Genomic DNA, 14875 nt, shown 5'->3' with positions numbered 1-14875 from the left:
GAAAATAAATACCTAGTAAAACGAAACAAGGTAACCCCATAAATGGGGGGGGGGGGGGAATGCTACAGACACACACAGATGGCCATGAAATATTTTTTAACATTGCCTCCCAGGGGTTTTCATTTTAACAACATTTTTCTTGTTCTGAAGCACTCTTTACCGCACTAGAGAAGAGTCACAAGTGTTAATATGGTTAATACATAATTCAATATTGGATCATTGTCAACCAGTAGTAAGTGGTTTGAGAGAGACAAGTCCTCTCCTGCCTTTTGTATGGAATAATTCATCCTTATGAAGCATCCAGTTTCTTTCAGCCAAGAACACATCTGCTTCTTGTCAACAAATTACCAATTCACCTCACAAAGCATAATCACCTATCTTGCTGGCTTCAATTAAAAAAAGCGGAAAATACAAAATCCAGATCTCTGTGTATGTGACATGTATTTAGAGAAAACTCGGTCTAAAAAATAGGATTGCTCTGGGACAAGAGGGTCCATTTTTATTGAAGCCCTAAGACAGGCATGTTATTATTGTTAACAATAATAGTTGTACAGTAAGAAGAAAATGTCCATAACAAAGTTTTCATACAACATTCAATGCATATAATATGCTTCTGTTACAATATTTTATGTAGCCAGGAGCAAATACATTTTAGCTGACCTATTTGTATATTGAAGAGTTAAAGTTGTTGTTTTTTTTTTTTGTTTGTTTGTTTTTTTTTAAGAACGTTCAATTTTGGGGAGATGACCAAAACCATATGGGATTCCACCAGGTAAAGCAGGGCACAATTTGCCTCCTTTGGCTCAGCTAGGAACAGCAGTAATGTTCTCTGAAGGAAGCACCATCCATCCTCTTCAATCAATAATGCCTGACTTCTTCTTTGGCCGTAGAGGAGAAAAAGGAATCCTTTGTTGAGGAAAATGTAAAAGAGGACTCATGCTTCTTACTTTATGTATAAACTAGTTCCTCTGTTTTCTTTATCTTACTCTAGTTGCCTAAATCATTTACATACATGCTTGATCTATCATCTGCTGAACATTTTCTATATTTAGTCTTACTACAGCCAACGCTTCACTTGGACAGTGACCAAACTTATCCTCTGTATTGATACACATGCCAGGCATGGATATTCAATTCAGCTCTGAAGTATCTCTAACTGGTATTTCATTCCATAAATACCCAGGTATGCTATTTGGGCACCTAATTGAAGCAGCCAAATTTGAAACTTTGTCCCCACGAGAAAATTGATGGAAATGAATATAGATCTAATACTGAAACCACCACTATATCAACAGCTAGTCACCAGAAACAGATATACTCAAAGATGTAAATTCATTTAAACTAAATGACCTTTTAGATAAATAAAGAACTGCAAGTTCCACTGGGGCAGAACCTATTTCTCAAAACTTGCAAAGTTCCAGTGTCAACAATGGGGAAAGTTAAAATTAACAACTAAGACTGACCACAACCAACAGGCCACTGACCTATGAACCATCACTGATATCAGATGCACATTTCACAAATAAAAATGTGTTTATGAAATCATAACTGAAGGAGCAAGTTCTTTGACTTAAGTGTCATCCAGTGTTTAACTCTATCATTTTTCACAAACAGCCTTCAACAAGTCAAAGACTAATTTTATCATGTGTTCCAAAATATAAGTATCATCATAACCAGACTATTGGTCTATCAAGTCAGTACTCTATATATCCAGCAGATGCTTCAGACAGGCAAAAAGCCCCATTTTGCGCACTCATTTATGCAAATCTGTAAGAGGTGGGGTACAGAATTTCTTCCTGAGTTAATCTGGATTAACCTAATGTTTGTATAACTACAAATGGTATCACCTAAAGCAATGCAAATGTTTTTAAGAAGTCCACTGTGTGACTGCACCCTCTCTCAGTGAATTTCACAGGCTACATACACATGGTGTATAAAACATATTTATATATTTCATTCAGTATTTAGTTTATTCTTCTGCATGCTACTATTTAGAACTTCAGGTCCTGATCCCACTCCCAACTATATCTTTTCTGACAGTTCTTCAGTGGCATAAGGGAGCCAAACAGCCTTCTGTGTTAGGGTATAACAAAAGCATGGCTGGGGTGATTTGTTTCAGGATGGATAAAAATTAATTACTGTATATACTCGTTTATTAGCCCATTCATTTATAAGCCGACCCCCCAAGATGGATAGATAAAAATAATAAAAACTGTATGACCCTTTCATAAGCCGACCCTATATTTCAGCGGTTGGCAAACTCTGGCTCCTGGCCCGTCAGGGTAAGCTGCTGGCAGGTCAGGATGTTTTGTTTACATGGAGCGTCTACAGGCATGGAGCCTGCCTGCAGATGCTCCAGGTAAATAAAATGACAATGTATTAGATATTCAATTCAATGATTTCATAGAGTTTAAAATCATCAAATTTTGATGTAGACCCGTTTATAAGCTGACCCCCGCTCTTTGATGCGTCACTTTTTTACCAAAAATATTCGGCTTATGAACGAGTAGATTCGTTAAATTTTAAAAAAATTAGAAATGCTATTTTTATTTAAATAAATTAAATATGTTATTAAAAATAAACCTATTTGAAACTAAATTTGAAATTATGACCAACATATATTAAGGTTTAAACTTACTATATTAAAATCAATTAAATAAAAATACTCAAGCAGTACATTTGATGTCAAGTATTAAAGAATATCAAATCAACAAACTGGTGGAAGTCACTGGCTAAGCATGTAAAACCAGAGTTTGCTGAAATGCTAAACCAGCTTACTCTGCAGGTAAAGACAGAATACTTTCTTCATTTCAGTTTATTCAGCTAGTTTAGTTCAATTACTAGTTCATTCAAAATTGAGAAACTGATGGGGAGTTGAAAAAGCAGAAAAACTGCTTTCCTCTTCCAATCTATGAATAAAAATGAGGTTTGAAAGAATGTGATCTACTACTTCTAAAATCCTGAAGGACACGATGCACAGGAAAAAAAAAAAAAATCAACTGACTACAGTTAATACTTCATATGTTTAATAAATCAGTTAATTTTAAATGTAAGACATGTTTTGATAAGAAAAAGTGTTTATACATCCAGCACATTTAAGGTAGTTTTAGTTAACTACCAATGCATTTTTTTGAATACTGTTTGTGTATTCTTAATTGATTTCCAATTTCCATCCAAATGCAGCTTTACACAAATCACAAGAAAAATAATCTAGTAAATAAGAAATGAATCATTCACCATTTTCTAAGATAATACAAATATAAAAATTAAGAATCTGAATACACATGTGAAGCTATATAATTACTTATCTAAAAGTGTCTTATTCCTTTAAGAAAAATAACTAAAAAGTGCAAACATAAAACAAGATTAAAATCCATTATTTAAATCAAGATTTTCTGCTTCTTGATTTAGGCCTTGTCTGAACTACAAAATTAAGTTGATTTAAGTTAGGTCAATGTACAGGCACCACAGTAATTACTGCAGTGGTTCATGTTCACACTATGCCACCTTAACTGTGTGGGGCATTGTGAGGCACTGACAGCTGTAGCCCCTTCCCACCCCACACAGGGATCCCAGACCACAGGAGATGTAAGAAACACAGTGTCTACACAGACATCTGCGTCACCCTAATTACATCGATCTAAGCAGGGTGGATAAAAATAATTGATTTAAAAAAAGAAGATTTTTTTCACTTAAATCAGATTTTTTTGATAAAATGCTTTTTGAGGAAAAAACCTATCTAAAAATAGTTTAAATTAAGATACATTATACAGTAGCTCAAAGATATCTCATCATGGAATAGGGAATTTAAATTCTAATTCTATAGTATGAGGCAATATATTCATGTCATGTTTAAGAAAAGTTTTGTAAATGAGTTCCAATAGTACATGGATTAGGGACCCAATCTTATGGGGTTCCAGGGGCTTCTGTATAGATTATTTAGGTTAATCTTTCTATCTAATCTGTGTACACAAAGTGAATCCCTTACCTCTCTAAAAGTGCAAAGTTTCAAAAAGTTCAATGAACAGAAGATTGTTGGGGGCAGAATAGATCTGGACAAGGAGAAGAAGTCTGGAGATAAATGTGAGAAGGGGAGGACAGGCAGTAGAAACAAAAGTGAAACTGTTTCAGCAGCATATTCCAGAAGTCTTGAGGTCTTTCTGAGTGTAGCCTTCATTGATTTGAGATCTACCATACCATTCTCTCACTAGAAGGGAAAATCTATAATTGCAGCAGGCCACAAGAGAGACCCAGTTTGGGAATATTTTAATGAAGTTCCTCTTCCAGTGGGTAAAACAGGCATGAGTGCAAAATACAAACAGTGCAACAAAGAAATGCAAAGCCCGGTTGCCCGAATGAAACAACATCATGAGAAGCGTTCCTTCTCGGAGGAAGCTGCGTTGAAGATGATGAAAGGAACATGTCTGAACATGCAGGATCGTCGGGTTGGTAAACTTTTTTTATTTCCCACTTCTTTCTTAAGCACAGCCTGTCTTCCTTCTGGACTATTCTTGAATTCTCATGTTTGAGCAAAAAATATAGTAGTTACTCTATAGTACTATCATTTTAGATGCAGTTGTGATAAAAATAAATAACTGAAATAGGCAGATCTTCCTTTTACAATTTCACCTTTAAAGTAGTACTGAGTGTCAGTGAATGCAATGAGTAATACTAAATGAGCAGTATGGTAAGAATTAAATAACTGCATTGACTTATTTTGTTTAAGAGAATCCAACCTCAACATACAGGATTCTGAAGACTATCCACCTTCAAGGTCACCATCATTTTCTATAGTTTCAGAGTTATCTGCCAATGACAGCGTTTCAGTCACATCATGTATGTCACACAGCCACAGTATATCACCTGTAGCAAAAAGAAAAAAAATCTCCATCATCTAGAAACAACCATAGATAAGTCTGTGATAAGAACCAGGAGATTACAAAAAGAGGTAATTGATGAAAGAATTGCCTAGTTTGTTTATGCAACAAACTCTCTTTTCCATATGATTGAGAACCCACACTTCACTAACATGGTTCAGTCAGTAAGACCAGGATACAGTCCACCCAACAGTGCCTGTGACATCTGCTAATTGCTAGATAAGTGTATGAAAGAGAAATTGAGCAGTGCGCAAAAGGTCTAGAGGGTGAAATTGTCAACCCGAGTCTTGATGGGTGGAGCAATGTCCACAACGGTCCTGTTGTATATGCTTGTGTGACAACAGAAGGAGGGAATGTCTTTCTTACAGAAACAATTGATACATCAGGAAATGCACACACAGCAGAATACTTACAAGAAGTAGCAGTAAAAGCTAACACAAACTGAAAAAAAATTCAAATGTCTAGTACGCAGCTTGGTCACAGACAATGCTGCAAATGTATCCAAGATGAGAAGAAATTATTTAGAAGAGAGTCCCCAATCTAATAATATCTGGTTGCAGTGCTCATTTGATGCACCTCCTAGCCAAAGACTTCAGTGTTCCAGAAAGAAGGGCTAAGGTTGTTGCTGAAATTGCAAAATACTTCTGTAACAACCACTTTGTAGCAGCCGCTCTGAAAAAAGTGGGAGGAACCAAGCTAACTCTCCCTCAAGACGTGCGATGGAACTCAGTAGTGGACTGTTTTGAGCACTATAGCAAGAACTGGCCTAATCTGATGACAGTTTGTGAACAAAATCGTGAAAAAATAGATGGCACTGTCACAGCCAAAGTTCTCAACACTGGGCTTAAGAGAAACGTTGAACACATGCTGAGTACTCTGAAGCCTATTTCTGTAGCCTTGAACAAAACGCAGGGAAATAGCTGTTTTATTGCCGATGCCATTGAAATTTGGAAGGAACTGAGTGAAACCTTAAAGAGAAATATGCAATGACGGAGTTAAATTACAAGCATTACAAAAACGAATGGGACGAGTACTATCTCCAGCTCATTTTCTTGCAAATATTCTCAATACTTGGTACCAGGGTCAAACCTTGACTGCTGAAGAAGAGGAGTTGACTATGACAGGAACATCCAGCAATTATCCCTCCATCATGCCAACTATAATAAACTTCAGAGCTCAGGGTGAACCATTCAAGAAATATATGTTTGCTGATGATGTTTTAAAGAAAGTCACACCATTGAACTGGTGGACGTCACTTAAGCACTTGGATTCAGAAACTGAAGTGATAATCTCACTTTTAACAGCAGTAGCTTCTTCTGCCGTGGTAGAAAGAATATTTTCTTCCTTTGGACTAATTCATTCCAAATGGAGAAATTGTTTAGGACCTGAAAAAGCAGGAAAGCTTGTTTTTCTTTTCCAGATTATGAACAAACAGGAAAATGAAGGTGAAGACGACGGAGTTAGCTGCAGAAGCCAATATTTAAAGTTTCTCATGTTGACCTGGCTGACTGAAATTTTTTTTTTTTAAAAAAATGGACTTTTAACTATTTTAGTTAAAAACAATTTTAACAAAAACCTGATTTTAAAAAACTTGAATGTTTAACTAAATTCAAAAATTCATATGCTTGTTTTGTTAAAATATTATATGTTTGCTGTTGAAAAAAATCCAGAATACATAACGTTGTTGTTTTAGTTAGATAAAACAATTTAAGTGTCTGTCTGGTGATGTTCTCCTTCTAATACAGCATGGCAAGAAAATCCTCCAAATATTAATGATTAACCTGTTGAATTGGAGATAGTTCACCTCCCAATTACTTCATAAATATCTGCTTCAATTACCTTTGGTAAATGAAATAACCAATCATTCATTTTCCGATATAGCTGTAAAACTAACCTGAAAAGTTTTCAAAATAAATCACTTTAAAATGTACAGTGTGTACCTTCTAAAAATGAAACATACATCTTGTGAAATTGTGAAGAATATGTATTAAGATTGTAACAACCAAAAAGAATGCACTTTTATGTAGAAATCCATGATTAAATCAAATCCACACTGGATCTAAGAGCTACACCTCTCGCAGAGGTGGAGTTATTAGGTCAGTGTAGTGGGTGACTTACATCGGTGGGAGCAACGTTGTAGTGTGGATACTTACAGAGTTAGGTAGACATAAGATGCTTGTACTTAACTCTGTAGTGTAGACCAAGCCTTGCTCAGGATTAAAATCAGTCCTACTCCAGCTTTTCTGTGTCACGGAGGTTTAAACCTGCTGCGTTATGCCTCCTACAAGGCACAGCTCAGAATTGACATTCTCTACCCTATAAAGCCCAGCTTGTCAAAGTCCTACTCACATGTCCTCTGGCCAAAAACACAGTTCAGAGCTTAAGTAATCTAAGCAAACATAACTGTACTTTTAGCTCTTAGCTAGTGACTAACTATTTTGATGTTAAAACTTATTGCACCATAATGCAATGGAGAACTCAAAAGGGTAGGACAATCGCAATAACGCCTACTGTGAAAAATTCTACTCGTTTCAACAAGCAGCAGTTTTTTGAAAGAAATCTTTCTACCTCATTTCATTTATGCTGCATTTGTGCAGCAAAGCACAATAAAAACTGCTCTTCTGACACAGAAAAGGTTTCAAAGTTTTAGTTTTATTTGTTGCTTCATTATAACTATCAGGTTGCAACTTTTGAAAGTCTGGAAACCAGAAAGGTATATTTTGTAGCACTCAACTGAGGAGAGAAGGAATGCTGCATTTCCCGCCTCAGTTTAAAATATATCACTTTAAATGATGTGCAGTTTAGCTCTATGGTAGCAAAACAGCAGAAAGTCATGGCAGGGTGTAGGTATATTAGTGTATTTGGCTACATGTCTTCAGACACCAGGAAAAGTGCACATCTCGAAGTGGTTTGTATCTGCTCATTGATTTTTCATTCCTCCCCTCCCATGGGCCCCCCACCCCCCAAAAAAATTTACAAAGTGCAGTTTGTTTGCAATGTATCCTTCCAGCGTAAGAAGTAGCTCCCAATAATGAAAAAAATAGGGAACCATTATATACACCTTTTCTCTTCTGTCCTAAATAACAGGTGACAGTTTGGAGAATTAAGAATATTTAAATGTCATTAGTTCCACTTATGCCCCTGAAGCTTTTTCCATACTTTTTTTTGTCAATTAAGTTAGCAAAGGTGATTTATGAGAAGTTATCCATCTTTGATACAACTTGTTTGAGAGTTTAAAGACATTTTCTGCTCCTTAAGTTTTACTTCACATCTTTATGATTTTGCAGTGTAAGGAAGGAATCAAGAACTGGATGATTATTACTGCCTTCAGGTGACTAAACAAAGTGCTCCTTGTGAAAACCCTTCAGTTATGATTGAAGAAGTGTGCTCTTTCAGAAGACCTATGCTACAAGAAATGTTTGGGTAAAAAACAAACCAAAACAAAGGTTTCAGAGTGATTGCCGTGTTAGTCTGTATCAGCAAAAACAACAAAGCTTTCCATTCACACTCAGAAGCCTGTTGGAGCTCCTTCTCCACTTTTACTTTTTGTGAGAAAGTTATTTTGTAACTTCCTGCTTAGTTATCAGAAAATTAAATGACATCCAAACTCTTAGATTTTACTGTATTCTCATTAACATAGTTTTACTCTCTACCAAAAAGGGTCAGCGAGCTATATGGGTTTTCACGGTACTTCCATTCCTCAGGCAGCTAGGCAGCAAAAAACAAAGGAGAAAAAGTAGTTCTGGGAAAGGCAGAAGTGAATATTGATTACAGAATTAACTGGTTTTGCAGCTAGAACCTGTATGCATTTTGGGTTTTTTTTTAGTTACTTCAAACCAGAGATTATGACAAACAGTTTATTTTAACTACACTAGTCCTTTTTTGCTCTTACCCAAGAAACAACACAGGAACAGGGATAAACTTAAGTTTTAAATTGAGGGATGAGGTCCCAGGCATACCCTGTTGTGAGCTGGAGCACAGATGTGACAACAGTAAGGTCCAATCAGAATGCAGCTTTGGACAACTGGTGTCTCCCACTCACTGTTTAATAAGAGTTTAAATACTGTCAGTCAACTATATCATGAATGACATTAAAAGCTTGTCTTACAGTACAAGTCATATGTTTGTCTGGCACAGCTCAGAGGATGCATGTTACTTATTAGATCTTATTAACTCAAAAAAACATGCTAGGAAAATATGGAGGGATACACAAACAAAATTATCAGAGTGATAATAGGCCAGTGGCTTATTAGTTACATGTCTGTTTGTTTTAAGTTAAAGATTAAATTCCAATTCCCCCACAGTCCAGAATATTGTCATTTGGTTTGTTAATTTGGAAGTTTGCTCCTTTGTACTCCATTAGACCATAAAAACACAGAATCAACATTTTAAAAAGCCTGTTTTAGGAAAAATGTCCTATCCTAACCTCCCACTTTTTCCTGGAAGCTTTTGACAATTTTATGAAGATCTGGAAAGTGACATTACAGGAGGCTGAAACCAGAAGTACAGGAGAGAATTCTAATGGACAGGTTTACAAACCCTTATTCACTGTATTTTCCACTGAATGCATCCGATGAAGGGAGCTGTAGCTCACGAAAGCTTATGCTCAAATAAATTGGTTAGTCTCTAAGGTGCCACTAATACTCCTTTTCTTTTTGCAAATACAAACTAACACGGCTGCTACTCTGAAACCCATATTTTCACAGTTTGTGTGTTTTTAGACTGCAGCATAGCCCTCATTTACTGCAACTGACTGTGCATAGACCATCGGCTTGGGGGGAGCATTGCAGTTCAAAGGGTTTTCAGTGGCCGAGGGTGCCCCATCCCCAGGAAGAGCTATTAAAGACATTAGCGAATTTTCCATCCACGTCTATCTTCACAGCGACCGGCTTCTCCCAGCCATGTCCCGGGGCCAGATGGGGCCGGAGCCAACGACAGCGGTGCAAGACCTATGCGCGCACCAGGCCCACCCAGCCGAGCTATTTCGGGTCCCGCGTCCTGCTCGGCGGTGATGGGACGCGGGCGCGGCTCGGGCCGCCCACCACCGCGGGGTCCCGGCGCTTCAGGGCGAGGCTCCGCCAGCGGCAGCCGAGCTCTCCCAAGCCCGGTGTGTCGGACCCGGCGGGACTCGAGCTCAGCGGGGGCGGGGGGGTTAATAGGCCCAGGGTCAAATTAGGGTCCCCCAGACCCGCCCCGCGCGGTAGCCCGATGCTGGGGGGGGGGCTGCTCGACCGTGGCCCCACTGCCCCGGGGCACCCGCTCCCCAGGCCGGAGCGCGTCCCCTCATCTCGACACCCGCACAGCCCGGGAGGCGAGGGGCGGCTGGCGGTAGCGATTAGAGGTCACCACCCCTCCCCCCTGTGCCCGGCGCGAGACCCGGACACGTCCTCACCATCCCGGCGGCGCGCGGCGGCAGCACCCGCTGCTGAGGCTGGCACAGGAGAGCGGCGCGCGGCGGCAGCTGGAGCGCGAGGAGCCCCCGCGTGCTGCCTAGGCGCTGAAGGGGCCGGAGTGAGCGGTACATGGCGAGCGGGAGCACGGAAGCCGTGACGGGGGGGCCGGGAAAGGGGCGGGGCACAGCTACTTTCTGACAGCGAGTGCCATGGGAAAGGAAGGCCCGCCTCTACGCAGACCAATCAACAGCTGGGAGAGGGCACCAGGAGGCGGGCTCAACCACGCGGAAGCCAATTGCCAAGCTGCAACAAGGCGTGGGGCCGGTTCCAGTTCCCCCCTTCTCCGCGGCAGCTCTTGGAGGGCTACTACGCATGTCTGAGGAAAGCTGAGCATGCGCACCGTTCGCGACAGGCGTGGGGGAGCGGCGCGAGGGCGCTGTGCGAGGGCCCGGGCGCTTGACGATGCCCCTGGGTGATGAGGCCCCGGGGAACGGGACTCTTTCGCCTCATCAGATAATGGCGCCTCCGCGCAGGCCACCCCTGAGCAGCGCCGGGGCCTGTTGAGGCGGGTCGCGGTGAGGTAACACCCGCGGCCCTTACAACGATCACCAGGGCTCCGCTTGGGGCCTCGGGCCGGTCGCAGCTGCCGCCGCAGCCTCCGCTTCCACTCATCGAGCGAGCGGGGAGAAGGGGCGGCCTGGGGCCGCTGTTGCCGGAAAACAGCCTCTGGCTTGGGAGCCCCCGCCCGGGAGAGTTGCTTTGAGCGGGCGGCAGGTGGGAGCTGCCCGGCCCGACTGGTGTAAACGTCAGCAGGGACCGAACTGCTGCACCGCTCCCGGGAACGGAGATCCGGGCCCCGCCGCCTGGCTCTGCCGGACACACCCCCGTGTTGGGGCCGGGACCGGCGGGGCTAGATCGCGACTTCCCGCTTTCTCTCCAATGAAGACGCCGCGTCCCATGGCCAACAAGCGTTACTGAGGATTAATTTTAAGGCGCTCAGAGAACAAATGATAAATCCTTTCTTGATCCTTTGAACACTTCCACCATCTCCTGCCTCATTCTGGTAACGCACCTAGAAGAAGCTATCTTTCTTCTCAGTCATGCCTTGTCCTATACGTGGCCTTGCTTTATTGACATTTGTTTTTACCCAGGGTGTACTTGCCCCTTCCTTTAAACATTAACCTCATTTCATGACCACTCATTAAATCTTAGTCCTGTCAATACACAGATCCGCTGCCAACGTGTCTATGTGCCAGAAATATTTGTCCACCATGTGCACATATAACCTAGTAACTCAAAATAGTTCATTTCATGAGCTGCAATGAGATGTGAAGCACATCTGAATAGACAGCATGTCAGCCACAGTAAGGGAACCAGTGAGGGCTAGACAACAGGCAAAAACTATATTAAGTAGAAAAAAACCATCTGTCTCATGTTTAAGATTGGGCTTTGAGTAAAGGACAGTTAACCTCTGCAAGTGAAAGAAGGCTTTAGTCCTTCCTTTTTCTTAAAAGTTTTTAAGCTATGATGAATCATCCCTTCTTTCAAGCAACATATTTCCATGTTGATCATAGTAAAAATCAATTTAAAAAAATGGAAGTGCTTGTAACACATGATACTAGAATAATTTGATATGTACTGATAAGGACAGATGGCTGAATATAAATTAAGAGGAGGCAGGGCTCTTGAGGGTTTACCAAGTTCTCAGTTGTAGCAAAAATTTTGCTAATATTCTTGAAAATAATCTATTTCATATAACTTATAACCTGTTTAGGGGGTGGGGGCAAAGGGTTGGGATCAGGACAGTCTGAGCCTGGGTGGTGGGGCTCCAACTGGTCCCTTTATCCCCACCTCCCAGGTGTGCACAGCCCTCCTGCATGAGCCCCAGCCACCACAGGCTGACAGCCAGAGCTCTTACAAAAAGCACACAGTTCGTGCCACCCTTGAGAGGCCCACCCCATAGTTTTGAAAACTACTGATCAAGAGTAAAGGAGTGTTTCATTACTCAATTTTAGAGGATTACATATACTGCACTGCAGTCCTTTTGTCAGTAAGCAGAAAAGAAATTCATGCAAATACAGAATACATAACAGTATTTAATTACAATATTCATATTTGTCATCCCCATCCAGATTAGCAGACAAGATGTTTTTGTGTACTAAGGAAATTCTGTAGTGTATGTTTCTCATTTTATATTGTTAACATAAAGCATGGTATATGTTTTGTAGCAATGTTAAGCTATAAAGAACCCTGTTCTATAAATCTAATCCTTTGTTTATTTCTTGGTAGGGAGGAAGCAAAAAGTCCTTTTCTAGGGAATTCAGTTTAATTTATCCATCCTCATAGATATACACCCCATAGGAATATTCCGTAAATCTTTAATTTTTCCAGTGGTTTTGACTTGACTAAGAATATGTTCAGCTTATCAGTCTACCTCTGAGTGGAGAATATTTGCTCAAAGGAAACAATTTGCATTGTAGTAAAATAATCAGGTATCTTCAAATAAATAAAAATAAAAAAGCCCTATTGTGCACTAATGAAGCATAATAGATGCTTTAAATCATAGGTTTAGAAATTCAAAGTTACAGTTCCCACAACTATAACAAACAAATAATGTGTAACAGGGCAAAGTTACTGTCCTAGAAGCTTAACTTTAAATCTTACCCCAATCATGAAATGCAAGTCTCAAGCAGCACATTACAGTAGCCCCTTATTTGAAATAAATTTAATGCATTTATTTTGATGTGCAGAGCTCCAGAGGTTAAAAAAAAACTGTAAAAAGTAGGCAGGGCTGTTTTAGATTATTTTATTTTGGCATTAGTTCTGTATGTTCACTTCAAACGTTTTGACAGAGGGATGAAAGAGTATCAGCGTACGGCTTTGTGCACTTTGGTTTAATGGGGATATCCTAGCCACCGAGCAGAGTATGAGTGAGAAATCTCTAGACAGCATTCTTCAATCATCACTAACATAACAGTAGCTTTCTGAATAAGAGAACACTTAATGTGTTCACGTATACCAGCAAGCTTTGGCAGACATATACATAATTACATAAGCCGATTTACATAGCTAACCATCATTAGTAGGAACGAATAGCAGGTGGAACTGTTGCACAGTCGTCTTCATTTAAAGTTTTGTCAATTACAGGTCTGTATCTCAAAGTAACCTACAAATATAAGAAAGTGTCTTAATTAAGGCAAAGCAAACCACTGCATCAAATCCAGAAGATAACATGAAAAATATTCACAATTACTGCTAAATCCCAATAATGAAAAAGAATTGGAACTGCCCTAATATAAAAAAAACATTTTTTTGACAAACAAAACTTTAGTTTTTTCCATTTCTTGTACTGCATCAAAACTAGAAAATTGACTAAAAAGGAAAAAAAAAACTTGCAAAAAAGAGTTTAGTGAAAAAGCAATGTTTTAAAATCAAAGTGTTTCAAATAAAATAAAAAATAAAACTTTGAGCAGCTCTAATAAGCAAGATTTATTTCTAGTTCCCTTCTTACCTCCAGAGCCAGCAGGGTCTTGGAGCATTTGGAGGCACAGTCTGTCTTTGGGGGAAGAGTGCCTCATGTCACTCAACAATAACCCTTCTGGCCAACTAAGGAGGTTAATCACTTGGAGGGGGAGGTGATCCTCAGTATTTCACATTGGAGGGATACTGTAGATCATCTCAGGAGGGAGTTTGTAAGACCACAGATTTTTATTACATTTCTTTTTGAATCCATAAATGATTTATGCTAAGCATCAAAACATGTATTACCAGTGCGTAATGATAAGAACTTTGAACTAGTCTGTTCTAAGCTGAAAAACTATTCCAATTCCTACTTCAAGTGCAAAGTCAATTGCTAAAAAGCAATTCAGTGATGGTCACCAGGAATGGCTCTTGTACCATCTTGTACATTTAGTTCTTCATATACTCAAAGCAGAAGTGTTGTAATTTAGAAAAACTGAATGTGGTACTATATGGAGAAACTTCAACTCATTTCCACTGCAATCACGCAATTTCCACCCCACTGACAGCAACAGGATGGGATAAAAACCCCTCCAAGCCCAGAGCCAACATACCTTCCCAGTCTTGACATCCACATAAGAAAGGGTGTGTTTTCTCCAATGCTCTTCAAATGGTCTTTTCTGTTGCCCTTGGATTGGCTTGGAAAAATCATATTCATCTACTCTTACCTAAGCAGTAAAAAGAAAGTATCATGCTGTAGACCAGAAATTGCAGTTTGCAAATGCATTTAATAACATCCTTTAAGATTAGGTCTCTTCCGATTATAATGCATTTTACCAAGTGTAGGCTAATATTAAGCTGTTTCACTAAATTTTATGTCAGTTCCTGCTTTTATTTTAAAATCATTTGCAGAGTTTCAGCAAGTTAAGTAGGATTGTGGAAATTCTAGAGTGATGTCTGCATATAATGCTTAACGGTTTTCAATCCTTTTTATGTATCCAGTGACCAAATCATTACTGTTCTTATCTTCTTTATCAGTACTTCAACAGTAAGATTCAATAGGACTGACTAGGAGCTGTGCTTTCATCATATCAATACCCAGCTGATTCTGGTTACTGGATCAAGGGGTGTGAAAGGGTAATTTGG

The 14875-nt window shown here is 39.8% G+C and overlaps 2 protein-coding genes across 2 annotated transcripts in view; both read right to left on the bottom strand.

Moving 5' to 3' along the window:
* FH (fumarate hydratase) overlaps positions 1 to 10442 on the bottom strand; it is a 47890-nt gene extending 37448 nt beyond the window's left edge. Inside the window, exon 1 of the mRNA XM_074945167.1 lies at positions 10270 to 10442. Coding sequence (XP_074801268.1) covers positions 10270 to 10401 — 132 coding nt within the window. The 5' untranslated portion in view covers positions 10402 to 10442. The remainder of the gene's footprint in view (positions 1 to 10269) is intronic.
* Positions 10443 to 13042: 2600 nt separating this feature from the next.
* The window catches only part of SDHA (succinate dehydrogenase complex flavoprotein subunit A), a 29255-nt gene continuing 27422 nt past the window's right edge, over positions 13043 to 14875 (bottom strand). Inside the window, exons 14-15 of the mRNA XM_074945163.1 lie at positions 14344 to 14457; positions 13043 to 13436 (exon numbers count right to left, since the gene is read on the bottom strand). Coding sequence (XP_074801264.1) covers positions 13350 to 13436; positions 14344 to 14457 — 201 coding nt within the window. The 3' untranslated portion in view covers positions 13043 to 13349. The remainder of the gene's footprint in view (positions 13437 to 14343; positions 14458 to 14875) is intronic.

Source organism: Natator depressus, chromosome 2 (assembly GCF_965152275.1).
Source record: "Natator depressus isolate rNatDep1 chromosome 2, rNatDep2.hap1, whole genome shotgun sequence".
Taxonomy (NCBI): domain Eukaryota; kingdom Metazoa; phylum Chordata; order Testudines; family Cheloniidae; genus Natator; species Natator depressus.
Note: the sequence above shows the minus strand (reverse complement) of the source record. Positions and strands in the feature narration are given on the sequence as shown.